The sequence below is a fragment of the Gadus macrocephalus genome, chromosome 23 (assembly GCF_031168955.1).
Source record: "Gadus macrocephalus chromosome 23, ASM3116895v1".
In the NCBI taxonomy this organism is placed as follows: domain Eukaryota; kingdom Metazoa; phylum Chordata; class Actinopteri; order Gadiformes; family Gadidae; genus Gadus; species Gadus macrocephalus.
Window position 1 is genome coordinate 17,402,389 of NC_082404.1, and position 18,396 is coordinate 17,420,784.

The 18,396-nt window shown below is 42.9% G+C and overlaps 2 protein-coding genes across 9 annotated transcripts in view; both read right to left on the reverse strand.

Moving 5' to 3' along the window:
• The window catches only part of LOC132452544 (uncharacterized), a 7,651-nt gene extending 1,261 nt beyond the window's left edge, over positions 1-6,390 (reverse strand). Inside the window, exons 1-9 of the mRNA XM_060045218.1 lie at positions 6,267-6,390; positions 5,205-5,354; positions 4,906-4,977; positions 4,025-4,075; positions 3,066-3,208; positions 2,686-2,798; positions 2,399-2,601; positions 1,488-1,820; positions 1-738 (exon numbers count right to left, since the gene is read on the reverse strand). The exon at positions 1-738 is cut by the window's left edge and continues 1,261 nt beyond it. Of these exons, the coding sequence (XP_059901201.1) occupies positions 191-738; positions 1,488-1,820; positions 2,399-2,601; positions 2,686-2,798; positions 3,066-3,208; positions 4,025-4,075; positions 4,906-4,977; positions 5,205-5,354; positions 6,267-6,348 (1,695 nt within the window). The 5' untranslated portion in view covers positions 6,349-6,390 and the 3' untranslated portion in view covers positions 1-190. The remainder of the gene's footprint in view (positions 739-1,487; positions 1,821-2,398; positions 2,602-2,685; positions 2,799-3,065; positions 3,209-4,024; positions 4,076-4,905; positions 4,978-5,204; positions 5,355-6,266) is intronic.
• LOC132452545 (C-C motif chemokine 4-like) overlaps positions 1-16,486 on the reverse strand; it is a 26,652-nt gene extending 10,166 nt beyond the window's left edge. The window contains exons 1-5 of one of the 8 annotated variants that reach the window (XM_060045220.1): positions 16,243-16,479; positions 16,006-16,117; positions 12,722-12,799; positions 12,569-12,608; positions 12,190-12,347 (exon numbers count right to left, since the gene is read on the reverse strand). In XM_060045220.1, coding sequence (XP_059901203.1) covers positions 12,195-12,347; positions 12,569-12,608; positions 12,722-12,799; positions 16,006-16,117; positions 16,243-16,321 — 462 coding nt within the window. In that variant the 5' untranslated portion in view covers positions 16,322-16,479 and the 3' untranslated portion in view covers positions 12,190-12,194. Of the gene's footprint in view, positions 1-12,189; positions 12,348-12,568; positions 12,609-12,721; positions 12,800-12,970; positions 13,080-13,204; positions 13,436-15,235; positions 15,648-15,756; positions 15,835-16,005; positions 16,118-16,242 lie in introns of those variants that run through there. The other 7 variants (XM_060045228.1, XM_060045223.1, XM_060045222.1 and 4 more) reach the window with 7 other exon arrangements.
• Positions 16,487-18,396: the final 1,910 nt, after the last annotated feature.

The following is an 18,396-nucleotide window of genomic DNA, read 5'->3' on the forward strand; positions in this document are numbered from 1 at the left end:
GCCCTTAAGACCAAAACTGGGGATGTCTGAAACATTTACCATCAATAGGTATTTTATGTACATTTCCAATAATAAATGTGCTTATCTATCAATGGAAAATCTTAAAAGTCTTCATAAGAGAGAGAGAGAGAGAGAGAGAGAGAGAGAGAGAGAGAGAGAGAGAGAGAGAGAGAGAGAGAGAGACCCTTTTCTACAACTGATACAAAGACGCTGAAGCACCCCCCGCTAACACAACCCCAGGGAGGAGGTCCTCCTGGGTGAAGGTGGACTGGAAGGTGTGGATGTGTGTGTCTGAGGACCCTCCTCCACCTGGGGACACTCTGTAGAAGGACAGAGTGCCAGCAGGCCGGTCCAGATACACTCCTACTCTGGTGGAGCCAGAGGGGGGTGGGAGACCTATGAATGTCTCTGTATTGTTGTACCAGGCATAGTAACCATGATCATAACAATCAAGACTCCAGGACTTGTTGTTCGCTCCAAGCAGGCTGTCATAACCCCCTCCTCTCCTTTTGATTCCTCTGTAAGTCACTCCTATAAAAACATCTCCTTCCCTCTCTACCTCCCAGTAACAGCGGCCAGTCAGAGCCTCTCTACCCAACACCTGAGCCTGGGAGTCAAATCTCTCTGGGTGATCCAGATACGAATGGTCCCTTCCATCCCGCTTCACCTTCCTGTTGTCCTCAGACAGATAGAGTTCTCGGTTGGCCGTGTTGGGGTCCAATGTGAGTTCACAGGCATCTGACGGGAGAACAAGACATAATTAGATGCTGAACCATTCCTCATGGTCATCATCATCATCACGTGTACTGCTTTCCTGCATTCTTCTTCTTTTTATTCTCTTCCAGATTCTTTTTTTTGGTTGCTCTCGACTCTTCAGACATTAACATAGAAAGACCAAAAAATAGCATATAATAGGTACTATAGTGGAATCAGGTGCTGTCGATTTTCTAAGCAATAGTACACATTGTGATTAAGATAATTAAAGTTAAAGTTAATTAGAAATCCCATGTGTGTGTGAGTGAATGTCCCAATCAAAACATTGAAACGAAGACGGTAGAAGCTAAACATCAATGGACTTAAAAAACACCTCTTTTACGTCATGACTTCCACAAGAACTAGGGAACCGTTGACAGAATTGGTGGTTCGGTTTTGGGTAAAGCAGGCGATGACACAAGTGACAAAAAACTAAAAAAAGTACACATATAAACATGTAGACAAACCACACACACACACACACACACACACACACACACACACACACACACATATATATATATATATATATATATATATATATATATATATATATATATATATATATATATATATATATATACACACATACATTTATAAATATATTAACAACAATGCTATGAATATATTAACAACAATGCTATGAATATATCAACGATAATGCTATGAATATATCAACAACAATACTTGGAATATATCAACAACAAACATCTCTCCTTGGATCCAGAACTTACCAAAGACAAGCAGCTCAGCGCTGTGATTGGCCGTGCCAGCGCTGTTGCTCGCCATGCAGCAGACCGTGTTCACACCAGACCTCACACCTCTTACGAAGAGGAACCCCCTCTCCACCCAGGCCTCTGATTGGTCGTCTGTGCCGTCCCTCTCCAGGGGCCTGCCGTTGTGGAGCCACTCGACGGTGGGCTCCGGCGTGCCGCCGGCGTGGCAGGTGTAGCGGGCCATTTGGCCCAAGGGCAACACCTGGTTAGAGGAGTGGAACTCTGTGATGTTGGGGGCCTCCTCCTCCTCCTCCTCCTCCTCCTCCTCCTCCTCCGTGGGCATCGCTGACCCTGAAGAAACCAGGGGGAGAGGAGTGAACGTTTACAACACGGGTCTAGAGATGCAGCGTCAGACACTCCCTTCACTCTCTCCTAATACATGCCCACAGTAGACTACAATAGAAACCTGAATTGAATAGCCCACATTAGAAACATGGCTGTAGTAGACCACAATATAAACCTGACCTCAGTCGACCACACTAGAAACCTAGCCTTAGTATACCACAATAGAAACCTTACCTTAGTAGACCACAATAGAAACCTGACCTTGGTAGACCACAATATAAAACCTAGCCTTAGTAGACCACAATAGAAACATGGTCTAGGTCGACCACAATAGAAACATGGCATTAGTAGACCACAATAGAAACATGGTCTTACTAGAACACAATAGAAACATTGTCTTAGTCGACCACATAGAAACATGGCATTAGTAGACCTAAACACAACCAACCACCTTTCAACTCTTAAAGGGTATATTTACTGTATCTACGGCAAAGAGAACAGAAAGGAGGAACCGTTCTCCACTAATGAACACAAACAAAGTCTTGAATCACACACTACATGCTTTTCTTTGTAGCGGAGTTTACCTGTAAAATTGTTGGACTCTGTTTGATGGGAGGCCAAATTGTTGGCCTCTTTGTTTCGCCCAGCCTGCAGATGATCCAGGTGTATGGCCTTCTCACAGATCCAGTGGTGCAGTCTGTCACACGGTTCTTCGGACCAGCCGTCCTCCCCTGCTACGACACAGTATTTTGCTCCGCCGTCAACGCGTGGTTTACCGTGTCTCCAACTGAGAACCACGAGGAGGAGACAGTAGAGGTCAGTCTGTCACTCTCAGAGAAAAGATGCTGCTGAATAGAGTCTTCAGCCTTACCTTGAGGTCATGGGGGTACCATCCACCCACTTGAAGGTCCCCTCTGTGTCTCGATCACTCAGTCCTAGCCAGGAAGTACCCATCAATCTGCTGACAAACCTGAAAACCTGTTCCTAAGGGTAAAAGCATCTGTTGTCAGGACAACAAAGCTGAACACATACACATGCACACACACACAACTCACTCACTCACTCACTCACTCACTCACTCACTCACTCACCCGCACAAACAATATGTCTCACTCACTCACTCACTCACTCACTCACTCACTCACTCACTCACTCACACATTGACACACACAATATGTCTCTCACACACACACACACACACACACACACACACACACACACACACACACACACACACACACACACACACACCTGTTCTTCTCTGCTGTCGATAACCACCAGGTCTGCGTTTCTCTGCAGACAGTCTTCTCTGCTGGCCGTCCAGTTCTTCTTAGTAGTAGAAATAAGGTAGACACTCTCGTCGTGAAACATCCAGCCACGAAGTGCCAATTCATCTGTTGAATGTAAAAGAAAATCCTTAACAAACACAGAACTGCTTATCCTACCGTCTTCGTTACTGACACGCAACCCTGAGACCTGACCTTAACAGACCACAAGGAGGCATGACCTTAATAGACGACAATAGAAACCTGACTTTAGTAGACCACGATAGAAATCGGTCCATCCTTCGAAATGTAAACCCAGTTTAATGGAGCGCATAGCGAAGAGCTATGGGGAAGGAGAATAACAAGCACCTGCACTACCACTGTGCTGCCAGAAGACATCCTTCATTTATTTTATTTGGTTGTAGTTTAACAAGTTGATACGGAAGAGGATTAGAGCCACACATAAAAAAATAATTAAATTCTGACTTTATTCTCAGAATTCTGAGAAAAAAGTCAGAATTCTAATTTTATTATCAGAATTCTGACTTTTACCATTAACAAAATGGCTTTTTCTTCTTCCTCCTACTGCATAAAGCAAAGTGTCTCTCCCACAGAGTTTGGTCCTTACAGGTATCCGTTGTTCTGACTTTAAAGTCAAAATTAAGACATTTTTCTCAGAATTCTGAGATTAAAATCAGAATTCTGAGACTAAAGTCAGAATTCTGAGATTAAAGTCAGATTTCTGACTTTAAAGTCAGAACAACGGGTACCTGTTTTTTCTTACATGTGGCCCTAATCCTCTTCAGTACCGTCTATGCTCTATTAGCTTGACAATATAAAATGTGAAGATATGACAAAGAGGGGACGTTCAAATATAAATCACAAAACCAGAGGTTGTTTTTGAAAAAATAAATAATAACGCGTTTGCTTTGATAAAACCCTCACCAAGTTCATCCAGTAACTGCTCTCTCCCCTCCTTCCAAGGTGACGGTGAGTCTAGGACAGGCCAGAGGAATACAGAAGATATGAGCTCTAAAACAGAGCAACATCGTCTCTAAACATCATAGGACCCACAGCCAACCAAACACAAAGTCCATCCTCCTTGAAAGAAAACATGTTATTATTAATATTCATACTAATTAAAAAAACAATAACTATAATTATCAGTAACACTTTATAATAAGGTGCCATAATAAATAGCAAACTAGTCATTACCTAAACCTTTGTTAATATTAATTAATATTAATATTAATAGTTACTAAAATATCTATTTGGCACAAGTTAATATTTTTTTCATCATTAATTAAATATTAGTTCTTTGCATAACCCTGACCCAAGGTTGCCAATTGGCTACCTGACGTGAGAGTTTAAGATGTTTTTTTAAAAACCTGGCCAAGACAGACCGAAGTAGCCTACAGTCACGCGTAGCATACACACAAAACATTCGAAAATATATAACAACTAAAAGGGGGGTGGGGGAGGAGGCTTAAGGAGGTGGGTAATATTCAAAAAATATATATATAGTTTTGCAAAAAAGTGTAGTCTATAATAGACATAACGTCTCCGCTGGGAGAGAGTGGCGACGGCAGGGCTGTTATCTCAATCTTGCCCTTGTCTCGTCTTGCTTGGCCACTGCGCACTGACCAAGTGTGCTGAGTAACTTGTCCGACAGGCCTGCTATTATATAGTAGTAAGATCATTCATATTATGAACACTAATTCTAACAAAAACAATATTTATCATTATCATTGCTGTTATTACAGTAAAACATTAATATGATATAACTGTATTGTAATTCTATTGAGGATGATATGATTTAGACTCACTGAAGCGCAGGGAGATGAGGAGAATACTCAGCAGTCCGATGCTCACAATGACAGTGATGTGAAAGCATAGAGCTTTTCAGGAGTAGGACACACACACACACACACACACACACACACACACACACACACACACACACACACACACACACACACACACACACACACACACACACACGGTCACTTTGGCTAAAAAAGTTTTCTAAACATAAATCATAAATGTATGTGGAGGAAAATGTATTTTTTGGGATCATTTTGTTGGACTGGGTTATTTCTTTTAAATTCTCTAAAAAAAGGGACACCTAATCTCCTCTTCCTGGTCTCCTCCCGGTCCAAAGACGTGTCTTCAGGTTCCTCAGAGGCTCCAGAGTCCGGTTCAGAGATGGTGACCATGGTTACTCTCTGACGGCTTCTACGGCTTCGGAACTTAGCCTTCCTCTTTGCTCTATCAGCTGGAAAAACAACATCACTTGTTTTAATTCTGACCATTTATCAGCTTGCAATCTGATACCATCAGTGTCAGGAAATGTTTTTCTTTAACTTTTATCAGATGCCTTCATTTGCCACACAGACTCACGGACGCACTCAAGCACACACACGCACGGACATACAGAGTAATGTACACACAGATATATTCATACTGCATGTCTATCATTCACAGTCTAGACTCCCTACGGTCTGCAGAATCCCTCCCCGTCTTGAAGAAACACCTGAAGACCTCTACTGAGATCGCCTCAGTAAGTGATGACTGGTACTGTGGCTCTCGTGTTGAGTTTAGAACACACTTAAGCAGAACACGTACTGGTATCAAGCATACATGTTATTATTACCTAATTTTTGACATATACGCACACATAGTTATACAGTAATACAAACAGAAATACATACGTACACACACAGTTATCGAGGGGGGACCACATGTGGCCTGCATGTCACCAGGGTCTTTCACATTGGGCCAGGCAGAAAATATGTTTTTTTTGTAAGTATTGTGTGATAATTTGAGATATGTTCATATTAAGGACAAACGTATATATTTATGTTAAATTCATAAGTACACCTGATATCACTTCAATTAAATGAGCAGCCATTATTAAACCACAAAATTGTTGAGTAAATAAACCATTGTCTACTTTAAACTACTTGAGATGCCTATAGTCCGTAACTCATGGCGTAATCACAAGTCAAGTAAGTTAAATGTGAGCTTTTTGTCTCGAACACACACATGTCGTTATTTAGGAGAATAACTCTATGTCTATATATATAATCAGGTTGGTCCCTTTGGCTAAAAACGTTTTCTAAAAGTATATTTTAAATGCATCAGGTGATGGATTATTTCGTTTAAATCCTCTCAAAAGGGCACCTACCAGATCTTCTCTTCCTGGGTTCCCAAGGCGTGTCCTCAGGTTCCTCAGAGACTCCAGGGTCCGGTTCAGAAATGGTAACCATGGTTCCACAGCTTCCAATCCATCTGCTCTCAGGAGTCAGCTCTGATATATCTGCAGGAAAAACCACGTCACATCGGCAATCTGCAATCTGATATCAAGCGTCACGAAATGTTTTTCTTCAACTCTTATCAGATGTCCTCATTTGACACTAAGAATCGCGGACGCATGCAAACACAAACACACACACACACACACACACATATATACACATATACATAATATAAAGATATACATACTGAGGTAAAATATAGCAGGTAGCGTAGTGGACATGTCACTAAAAGTGTTAGTGATAAAGGGATTTTTAGACTGGGTAAGCTGTTGCGCAATGACTCTCACGTTCCTCTGCTTGCGATCATTGCGACACCATTTGTTGATCCATTTATTCAAAAGATCCAAAGACAAAGAAGGGGTGCATTACGGTATCATTTATATAATATTGTTAATAGCCTAATAAACATTTCAGTTGTGTTAGTGTTTAATTTTTCATTTGCTTGTTTAGCTATGTATGACGGTTAACATTGTTGGTGTAGGCCTATTACAAAAATGTATGCCGTATTTGGCTACTTTTGGAGGACGTTCAGGCAGTGTTGCTAGCTTTGGCGTTTTTCCGCTCTATTGGGCTACTTTTAATCACTTTTAATGTGTGTGACTTTATTCTCTTAAAGACACACACACACACACACACACACACACACACACACACACACACACACACACACACACACACACACACGCACACACACACACACCCCAGCAGTGCAGGGCAATACATCTGACCTTTCAGATTCTTCCGTTCGATACATTTTACATTTCTGCATTTTTAGCAATGCTTTGCACTTTTCATTCAGCTGTCACTTTATTTGTTTCCAACCATTAACATTTTCATAAATGGTAGGCATGTTTACATTGTTTACTCCATTTACACCTTTTCACTTTTGTTCAAATCCCTTCACTTGATTTAAGCCATTTAACATTTCTTTATGCCTTAATATATGTGGCTTTATTGGAAAAAAATATTCTCAACCTCACTTTGTACTACATCACTCACCGCATTATCTGCAGGAAATGCGTTTTCTAGTTTATCTTTTGATCTTCATTTCCTCCTTTGCACCGCTGCGTCTCCAGATACGTAGAGCTACAGGACTCTACACCCTGAGTCTTCTTATCTGTGTGTGTGTGTGTGTGTGTGTGTGTGTGTGTGTGTGTGTGTGTGTGTGTGTGTGTGTGTGTGTGTGTGTGTGTGTGTGTGTGTGTGTGTGTAGTCTTGTGTTTTTTTTCCATGTCATCAGATTGTTGAACAGATGATTATTGAGTGTATTTCACAATATATGCTCAGCCAGGGCAACATGTCTGTATTTGGCGAGATGGCTCCGTGGGGGACACTCCCCGGCCGTCCAAGCAACCTTGAAACACCACATCCCCATCAGGTCAAACAGTTTAGAACGCCCTGGACCAGAGATCTGACGGGCTTCCCAGGCCGCTTCTCAAAGGAAGCCCCCTGACCCTAGCCCCCCAAAGGGCAGGGAAACCCCCCCTAATATCAGGGAAGGAACCTGGAGAAGGAACCCAGAAGAGGGATCCCTCTCCAGGAATGGTAGAAGTTCAATAGGCAACCCGGTATCACGCCAAAGCGTGAAATAGATACGTTGGTCCACCTTGCAAGGCGTGTTCAGTTTCATCTAAATGAATGGAGGCATAGCACCAACACGGGGCGCGACGTTTTCCCAGCATTTGTTGAAATGGTTACGTAGCCTTTATTAAACTTTATTATCTGAATGGGAAATGCAATATTTTAGGACAGATTCACGATTAAACGTGTTTCCAATAACATTTGTAGCGAGAAATATATTGCATAAGTCAGTGAATGTGTCTGATCTTTAGTTTGATTGTTATTAGGACGATTTTATGGTCTCGCTAGCATGTTTCAACAACGTCAGGTTGGTAGGGACCCAACGATCTAGTTGTGGGCCAGCAGAGGCTGACATTTAAACCGAATTTGGCCTATAACCAAATGTATGATACGCAAGAAAGAGGGCATTCAAATATACTACAATGATCAATTGGGAGGCCGAAGCCCTAAAGGAAGTGATGTAATAGGTGACTGAGTCGAGGACATTAACAAGAAAGCTATAGACCTGGGGTATCTTTTTTTATCAAAGGGGTCTCAAAGGATTAATACAATTATCAACTTTGGGGGCTCCAGCCCTACAAGAAATGACTCCGCAAGTGCTCCATCCACCAACACTATTCTCAATTCAGTTCATATTTATAATATTTACAAGCCAGGGCAACATGTTTGTGTTCGGCTGCATGGCTCTGTATGGGGAAACTGGAATAGATAATCTGAACCAGATCTATTCAACAAGCTATTTTGTTTTGCAAGAGAATATCATCAAACTATCATCATTACCCTTTATAATAAGGCTCATATAGTTATAGGAACGAAGGACAATAAATAATGAAGCTGTTGAGAACTATTTTATAAAACCTTCATCAACCTTTATTATTAGGCGTATAGTAATGAAGAAACGTATTTATCTTCTGATCTTCATTTCTTCCTTTGCACCGCTGCATCTCCATACGTAGAGCTACAGGATGCTACACCTTGTTATCTGTGGTCTGTGTGTGTGTGTGTGTTCTTGTTTTTGCTGCTTGGTGGGGGGGACTTGAACCTGATTGCACAACCAACCTGTGGGAACCTCGTGTGCGTTGAGGACCTGAGTCCAGGTCCCCAGAGACACAAGCATTGCAAATGACAGAAAACACCATTTTAACATGCTTGGCAATGTACCCCTCAAAATCCATCTAGGTCCTCGTCGGGTAGGATTTAAAGTGTGTGTGTGTAACTGTGTGTACCTTCCCATATGGATATGGATAATTGTTGCCACGTCCCAGTGGTGGTGGTGTCATATATATGAAAGACGGCATTCAAATATACTGCAATGATGCATTAGCAGGCCGAAACCCTGAAGGTAGTGATGCAGTAGGTGACTGAGGAGAGGACATTAACACGTACGCTATAGACCTGGGGTCTCTTTTACATCAAAGGGGGTCTCAAAGGACGCATACGATTATCAACTTGGGGAATCCAGCCTTACAGGAAACGCTCACACAGCATCATCGAATGCGCCATTGAAAGGAAGCGCATGTGAAGGAGTGAGTGGAGGATGGGGGTAATGTGCTCATGCTCGCGCGCTCTCATCAGGTTCCTAGCTGCAGAGTTTTGTACGTATTGAAGCCTCTGCAGGCTCTTGCTAGGGATCCCGATGAGCAGTGCGTTACAGTAGTCCAGTCTGGAGGAGACAAAGGCATGAACTCGTTTTTCAGAGTCTGAGATGGATGCTGCACATTTTGAAAACGGCTTGTTTTGCCTAATCACACTCACACCTGGTGGTATGATATGTCCCCTTTAAGTTGCGGCCCTACTTCCCCTACCACACCCCTACTTCCAACGTCCCTCTATACCAGGGGTACTCAAGTAGAAATTATGAGGGGCCACAAAAAAAAAAATCAGTGACTCAAGGGGCCATTTATTGGGACCGTGTACGTCCGATAACGTATCATAACATAACGTATGTATAACATTCACAACATTTGTAACATAACATTTCCTTTTTATTAAAAACAAAAATATTTCCTAAAATAAAAATAGAATTTTAATTTGGGCATATATTAAAAAAAATAACTAAATAAAACCAAACATAACCCTGTTCAAGATAAAAAAAAACAAAAAGCCTTTAGACAGCCCATTTTTGTGCTTTGTTTAACAAACTATTTCACATTTCTCACATGTCCCCTTTAATGGGAGAATTGGCCTCTGCTTTCTTTGGCCAATGCTTCAAACCTGGGCTGATATGGTGTGATTGCCAGGGAGACACACTGATGCACGTGCTCGTTGGTTAGGCGACTCCGGTACTGATTTTTGATGACGTTCATTTTTGAGAATGCAGATTCACATCTGTATGCTGGAGGGCTGGAGTGCTATCTGTTTATCGTTGCAACCCCCAGCCTCGTATTGAGATCGCGGCGCGCAGTTTCAAAATAAGAGCGCCCAGCACGATATTATTATTATTTTTTTTTTTAATAATTAAAAAAACTTTTCAAAACAGCTTGAGGGCCATTAATAGACACCCCGCGGGCCACAAAAGGCCCGCGGGCCGCTACTTGAGTATGACTGCTCTATACCTTTATCTCCTCCAGACACGTGGTGAGTTTTGATGGGGATGACGGAGATGTTGAAGGTGGGGTGGCAGCTGTGGCATTGACATAGAGCTGTGTGTCGTCGGCATAGCAGTGGAACGAAAATCCATGGCGTCTGATGACCTGACCAAGGGGGATGAGGTAGAGGATGAAGAGGATGGGGCCAAGGACTGACCCCTGGGGGACACCGCAAGTGACTGTGTGTGGGTTCAAACCACGTTAACCTCGTTAACGTGGTTTGGAGCAGAGGGGGCGGTCCATGGCAATCACCATAGCAACCATGAGAGTCACGTGATGTGGACGCAGGCCCATTGAAAAAAAAAAAAAAAGGTCAAAAAAACACAGGCATATCAAATGTATAGAGCTGTTGTTGTAGAACTCTGGTGTAGGACTGGGTTTAAAGGACGTGGGTTTCAAAATCTAATAAATCTGATTGTTGTTTTGACAAATCCATAACTAGGGAGTGCACTGCGCAGCCCGGCGCACACCTTTTAGAAAAAAATGTAATTGGTTTACTAATTATTTAATTAAATATTAAAATACGTATTATGCATATACAAATATACAATTATTTAGTTGTAATATTATAAGTATACCATAGCTTTTATTCAATTATCGTTATAGAAAAGATCTGTATCTGACCATTGAAAATCCACTTGAACCAATGTGTCCAACCAGATGATATTAAAAATATTCATCTTCACCAAACATATGAAGATGAATAAGGATGCAAGTGAACCGGGCATGGTATATTTAGATAAATTATTCCTGCCGAATATATTTTATGTTTGCAGAAAATAGAACTAAGGCTTACGGTAATTGATCTTAACTTAAGGTTATAATTGAGGCCTTCCACGAACCAAACACATACTGTTCATTTTCATCTGGAGAATGGCATTCTTATCGCAATAACATGATTTACCACCAATTCCCTTAAAAGATATTCATTATTGGTGCTTATTAATATGAATCGTATCATGGATGACGACAGCGATATATTGTTGTTTCTCTTTCTTCTGATAAATGTACATAATGTAAGTCTTCTTGGATAAAACAATCTGCTAAATGCCCTTAATGTAAAATGAAAATGTAAAACAAGGACAGAATGAAGGAAACCAATGATCCATAACTTTAGGAGCAGAGTGACACTTCCGAGAGGCTCTGAGGCTGACCTGTCCATATGCTCAGCTAAGCGTTTATGTTTAGATATTTTACCAGTAGTAAAGTAATGATTGATTTGGAAGCAGTTGCTGAGGTTATTTTCAAAGATCGGCAAAGATGCCAAAGGACAAATCACGAAATAATGAAGATAGAGAGTCAGGTTATAGAATAGGACATATTTTATTGATATTCAAACACACAAAATACTTTTGAATATTAAAATTCTAAAAACGATGAATGCAATTAATAATTAGGACTCGCTTTTGAAAATACATCTAAATGTTGTGCTATATTATCATAATTTAATAAATAACCTATAACGGGTTGACAATGTAGAGAAGAGGATTAGGGCAAAATGTGATTCTTTTTTTTGAGTTCTGACTTCAAACTCAGAACTCATTCAAAAAAATTGGCACGTGGCCCTAAACCAATCCCGCAAAAATCCTTGTATGTCTGGAGTTCCCTAAATTAATTTAAAAAAAAAATCTAGCAGTTCATTGTTTTCCTCTTCAAAAGTATCTGGTCAGCCATCTTGGAGCTTGTTGGCCGCCGCTGAATAAGAAGCATTTCTATTGGACGGTATAATGCGTTGAGGGCGTGGCGGTGGTTCCCTCCAATGGAGGAGGAGAGGAGCTGGAGGTGATGAGCTACAGGAAGGCGGTGGCGGAGGCCAATGCTAATCTTTTTTCTGCCCGGCTGTGAAACACAAAAACAGAGACTTAGATTTTGTCTTTCATAAACCATGCTGTGTGTGAATGAATGAGTGTGTGTGAATGAGTAGGCCTACGTGAAGGAATGAGGGTGTCGGTGAATTAGTGAGGGATACTTCACCTCTTGAAGGAGGGGGCGGAGGTGATAAGGAGGGAGGGGTCGGGGGCCAATGCTGCTCTTTTTTTCGCCCTGTGAAACACAAACAAAGAGACTTAGATTTTGTTTTTCAGAAACTGTGTGGGGATAATTAGGTGAGTATGTGAATGAATGAGTGTGTGAGTGAATGAGTGAGGGACACTTACCTAAGCTCCCTAACCTTCTTCATCACCCAAGGCTCATTATGTTTGCAGCAGTACAAACTACCACTCTCTGTTCGGAAACTACACAAAACACAGAGAGACCGTGAGTAGTCTGAGCCATGGATGACACCCTATATGAGGTTAACACATCCTAACACACATGTTTAAACGAAGACCCACATCGTAGCACACGTTCAAAGCTAGAGATGTTCTTTTGAAGAACACATTCGTTCCATATGGCTGGTCACTTACATGATGGCCGTGACACAGCGATTGTTTCTCTGTTGCAACATGTAGTCCACGATGGTTTCAGTGATCTGCTGTCCGCTCACCCTGGTGCAGCATTCAGGGAGCGGATATGCTGAAGGAGGGACAGAAAGACGGTCAGTTTCCCTAACTTTCTCATTGTAAGACGGCAGTCCGTAACTTGGTTCTCATTGCGTCCCCTGAGAACCCAGGTCCCCGTCGGCCCCATCCTCCCCTCACCTGCAGATCCTTGTCCGGTCAGAGCGACCACCACAGCCAGCAGCAGCAGGCTCTTTGTCACGGGGCCACAAGTCGTCATCTTCACTGGTTCTGAAATAGACAGGAGGAGGGCAAAGAAGATCTGGTGTTAATTCTCTTCTACCGTTAGACCAGTGGACTGCCCTCTCTCAGCAGGAAAAGTGCTGAGAGAGAAGTGCTGGAGTGGTTCTCTTCCGTCTCTTACTCTCTCTCTCTTTTGCACTCTCTCTCTTTTGCACTCTCTCTCTTTTACTCTCTCTCTCTCTCTCTCTCTCTCTCTCTCTCTCTCTCTCTCTCTCTCTTTCGCTATCTCTCTCTCTCTCTTTTACACACTCTCTCTCGCGCTCTCTCTCTCTCTCCTTCGTTCTCGCTATCTCTCTCTCTCACTCAATCTCTAGATCGATACGTATAGATATATAAATATATCGATTATATCATGGTTTCTCAACGGGGGAAGGTACCGCCACCTGGGGGGTGTTCGCACAACCTAGGGGGGCGCTGGGACCGTCATTTTTTTTTTCTTCCATTTTTGTCGGGGAATTTTAAACTTTCATGGTTTTAAATTTTTTTGGGTGAAGAACTGTTGCATTTCAAATACAAAATATATAGGCCTAATTAGCCCTCTACGCGCGATCTGTTTTCGCGGTGCCCGTGGTTCCCGGGCCATTCATTCATTCGTTCACGGGGCACGGTGGGAGTCGCGGGAGTGCCATGGCCACGGTCGCAGTGCCCAAGGTCACGGTGCCCGGGCCGCCGCTGCCGTGGCACGACGGGAGACGTGGCGGCCGGGAGTCGCGGGAGTGCCCACACCGCGGTCACGGTGAATGAATGTCCAACCATTTCGTCCTCAACTCTTCTTTCTTGGCCAATAGATCTCTCTCTCTCTCTCTCTCTCTCTCTCTCTCTCTCTCTCTCTCTCTCTCTCTCTCTCTCTCTCTCTCTCTCTCTCTCTCTCTCTCTCTCTCTCTCTCTCTCTCTCTCTCTCTCTCTCTCTCTCTCTCTCTCTCTCTCTCTCTCTCTCTCTCTCTCTCTCTCTCTCTCTCTCTCTCTCTCTCTCTCTCTCTCTCACTCTCTACACACACACACACACACACACACACACACACACACACACACACACACACACACACACACACATGTGTGTCTTGTACAATGATTTTTAGATTTCTTCTTTTGGCTTTGGAAAAGTAATTATTTTACTCATTATACAAATAGGCTTTGCCGTTAAGGCTGTGACAGGTTGCAGCGGCTTTGGGCGCCTTTTTAGGCATTGGCCTTCTTTTGGGCTTGTTTTTGATGTGAGAGTTGCTTATTTGTGTCGCGAGAGTTGGCAACACTGCTTCAGACTGAGTTCAGGGTCACTCCATATGGCGACACATAAGTGCCATCATTCCGTCCGTATTTCGCAGATATAGTCGGGCGCCGGCGGACGTTCTGCTCCCAATAAACAGCTTTTCTTCAGCTATTTAAAGGACAATGAGGCCGACACGAGGAGGGCTGTCAATCAAATATCGCGCTTCAGAAACGGCCAATCATAGGAAAGCCCGCCCTGCCTTGGTTCCCTCCCCCATAGTGCCAAAATTCAATTTGAGCGAGTGCGTAAAAACATCTTTCGCGAGAGGTTTTTGCGCGCGCTGAGAGGCTGCTTTGCGTGCGCAGAGATCATTTGCGCGCTCGCAGTTAATATCTACGGGTGTTGAATAATATAATACGCCCGAATGCATCTTTTATCACGTTAGTGAATTATGGCACTAATGTGTCGCCATACCGGACCACTTCTCCCAAACAAACACTCGCTGTGTTCCGAAACTAACGTTGGCCCAAATAAGTGTGTACCATGTGTATTTTCATGCATGAAACGAATTGGGGGCAAAAGTGTAGTCTACGGTGTCCTACGGTGTCCACACTAACAGAGCAGATACCGGAACATTTTCATGACCTGACCTGTCGCCATATCTGATTTAGGTTTGGATTCAATTTGAATGTAGGTCATGTCATAAAACAGTTGTGAGATAATGAAGACAGGCCGAAGCATTTAATCAGAGTCATTAGAATGACATTGAATGACATAAGTCGGTTGAACCTGATGTAATAAACATTCTTGTTTTAATTTTGACATCATGGGGTGACGTTTTTTTTGAGAAGTTCATTGTTTTCCTCTTCCAAAGCATCTGGTCAGGCGGTCAGCCATCTTGGAGATCATTGGCCCCCACTGAATAAGATGCATTTCTATTGGACGGTATAACGTGTTGAGGACGTGCCGGTGGCTCCCTCCAATGGTGGAGGGGAGGAGCTACAGGGACGGGGGGGCGGAGGCCAATGGTGGAGGGGAGGAGCTACAGGGACGGGGGGGCGGAGGCCAATGGTGGAGGGGAGGAGCTACAGGGACGGGGGGGCGGAGGCCAATGCTGCTCTTTTTTTCGCCCTGTGAAACACAAACACAGAGACTTACATGACATTTTTCATGAAATGTGTGTGAATGAATGAGTGTGTGAGTGAATGCATATGTGAGTGAATGAGTGAGGGACACTTACCTAAGCTGCATGACCTTCCTCCTCACCCAGGGCTCATTATATCTGCAGCAGTACAAACCACCACTCTCCGTTTGGAAACTACACAAAACACAGAGACACCGTGAGTAGTCTGAGCCATGGGTGACACCCTAAATGAGGTTAACACATCCTAACACACACGTTTAAACGAAGACACACATCTTAACCCACGTTCAAAGCTAGAGATGTTCTTTTGAAGAACACATTCGTTCCATATTGCTGGTCGCTTACATGACGGCATTGACACAGTGATTGTTTCTCTTTTGCACCATGTAGTCCACGATGGTTTCAGTGATCTGCTGTCTGCTCACCCTGGTGCAGCATTCAGAGACCCTCCGATCTGCTGAAGGAGGGACAGAAAGACGGTTAGTTTCCCTAACTTTCAAATTGTAAGACGGCAGTCCATACCTTGGTTCTCGTGGCGTCCCCTGAGAACCCAGGTCCCCGTCGTCCCCATCCTCCCCTCACCTGCAGATCCTTGACCGGTCAGAGCGACCACCACAGCCAGCAGCAGCAGGCTCTTCGTCACGATGCCACAGGTCGTCATCTTCACTGGTTCTGATTGGCCGTTGCTAACGGGAAATGTAATCAAGAGATAGACAGGAGGACGGCGAAGAAGATCTGGTGTTAATGCTCTGCTATCGTTAGACCAGTGGACGGCCCTCTCGCAGCAGGACAGGGATATTTATATTGTGAAAAGGAGAAGTGCTGTAGTGGTATGTCTCTTCCGTCTCTCTCTCTCTCTCTCTCTCTCTCTCTCTCTCTCTCTCTCTCTCTTACCCAATCTCTTAGTCTGTAGATCTATATGTATATATCTATAAATATATCTACTATATGTATATATATAAATATATTGATCTATATGTATACACATAAATATATTGATTATATCTATCTCTCTCTCTAACAATCTGTCGACCTTGAACGTGTCCCGACCCTCCCTAGGGAAGCCCCTGTTTGACCGCTTTCTGACGCAATATCGAAAGTCTCTCTCAACTCCCTTTGCTCTGGAAAAGGGAAGGAACCAAGAAAGGGAAGAGGAGGAAGGATTGCAAGCCAAGAAAGAAAAAAGAAAAAAGTCTCCCACGCATTTGTTTCTTGCAAGTTAGTACAAGCCTTATTTAAGTGTCGGCCATGTTGGTTCGGCTGCGTCTTAAAAGATGTGCACGTGGGTTTAGAACAGAAATTGCCACTAAGTGAACGACCATTTAGTCATTTCTTTAGTTGACTGGTCCCAATTATTTCCATTTTAGTTAAACATTATGCTGTTAAAGGTACAATGTGGTTTACATGAGTCTGCCGTTTCTACATATCGGCTCTGGTTGAAAGCCATATTGAAAAAACCTTAAAGAAAAAAATATATATACAATTTGCTACCGTATATGTCTACCCCAATATGTGGACCTCTGGTTGTCCCAATAGCCACTCTGGTCGGCTCTCCGTCACGGTGTGTCTGCAGAACTTGCTTGTTTGGAATGTGTTTAGTAACTACATATAATATTGGTTGTGTGTCTTCTTTCCTCTCATCCTCACCTGTAAATCATTTGGATGAAAACAGCCTCTTCTAAATGTTTTTATCGCCCCGTTTTTTATGATACGCTCCATGATTTACGCTGCAAGATTCAGAATTTTGGTCAAGGTGTTTTCTTAGTATCACTGTCCGTGTGAACGGACACTTGAGGTCGTTGATTCACTTCCTCTTCCCACGAGAGTGTTTCATTGAAGTGGGAACAACTCTTGTTCAAACTTGTGAAAGAGACAAATATGATGACAAGCAATAAAGAGAGTCTGTCAGAAATATAGAAGGATAGAAGGACAGACAGACGGATGGACGGACGGACGGACGGATATAAAGAGATTTATTGATGGATAGGCAGACAGTAAAAGATACAGACAGATAGATGGATAGATAGATAGAGATTGAGAGCGAGAGATATAAAGAGAGAGAAAATTAATGATGGATAGAGAGGACAGGCAGACTGAAAGAGAGACAGCCAGACAGACAGACAGACATACAGCCAGATAGATAGAGAGATATAGACTCTCAGACAGAAAAAATGCAGACAGACAGACAAGCAGAGATAGACAAACAGACAGACATGTATCTGGATAGATAGAGTCGTTAATGACGATGATGGAATAAGCGTTAATCCCAGGAGCCACACCCCATTCTCATGCATCACGTGCATACCTTAGAGACTGACCAGGTTACCATGGGAACAACTAACAACCTCCATCACGTGCCCCCCTCCCTCAGTAGACACAAGGTTCACATTCCCAGACTTCACTCCCTCACACATTGACTCACTCAATCACTGTAATAGAATGGATGTCATGTAAAACAGATCCCATTTGTGAACATGCTCGTTCATGCAGACTCAAGATCTCTCGACCGCCCTCTAGTGGCCAGAGTGAAAAGAGTTCAGACAAATTGCTGTAGATTAGAAAGATAAACCAAATTTATGAAGATGAATAAGGATGCAAGAGAACCGTGCGTGGTATATTTAGGATTTTTCATACCGAATAATTTTGTTGTTGAAAATAAAATGAAGGCTTAAGGTAATTTATCTTAATTTAAGGAAATAATTTAGGCCTTCCTTCCACTAACCAAACACACGATGT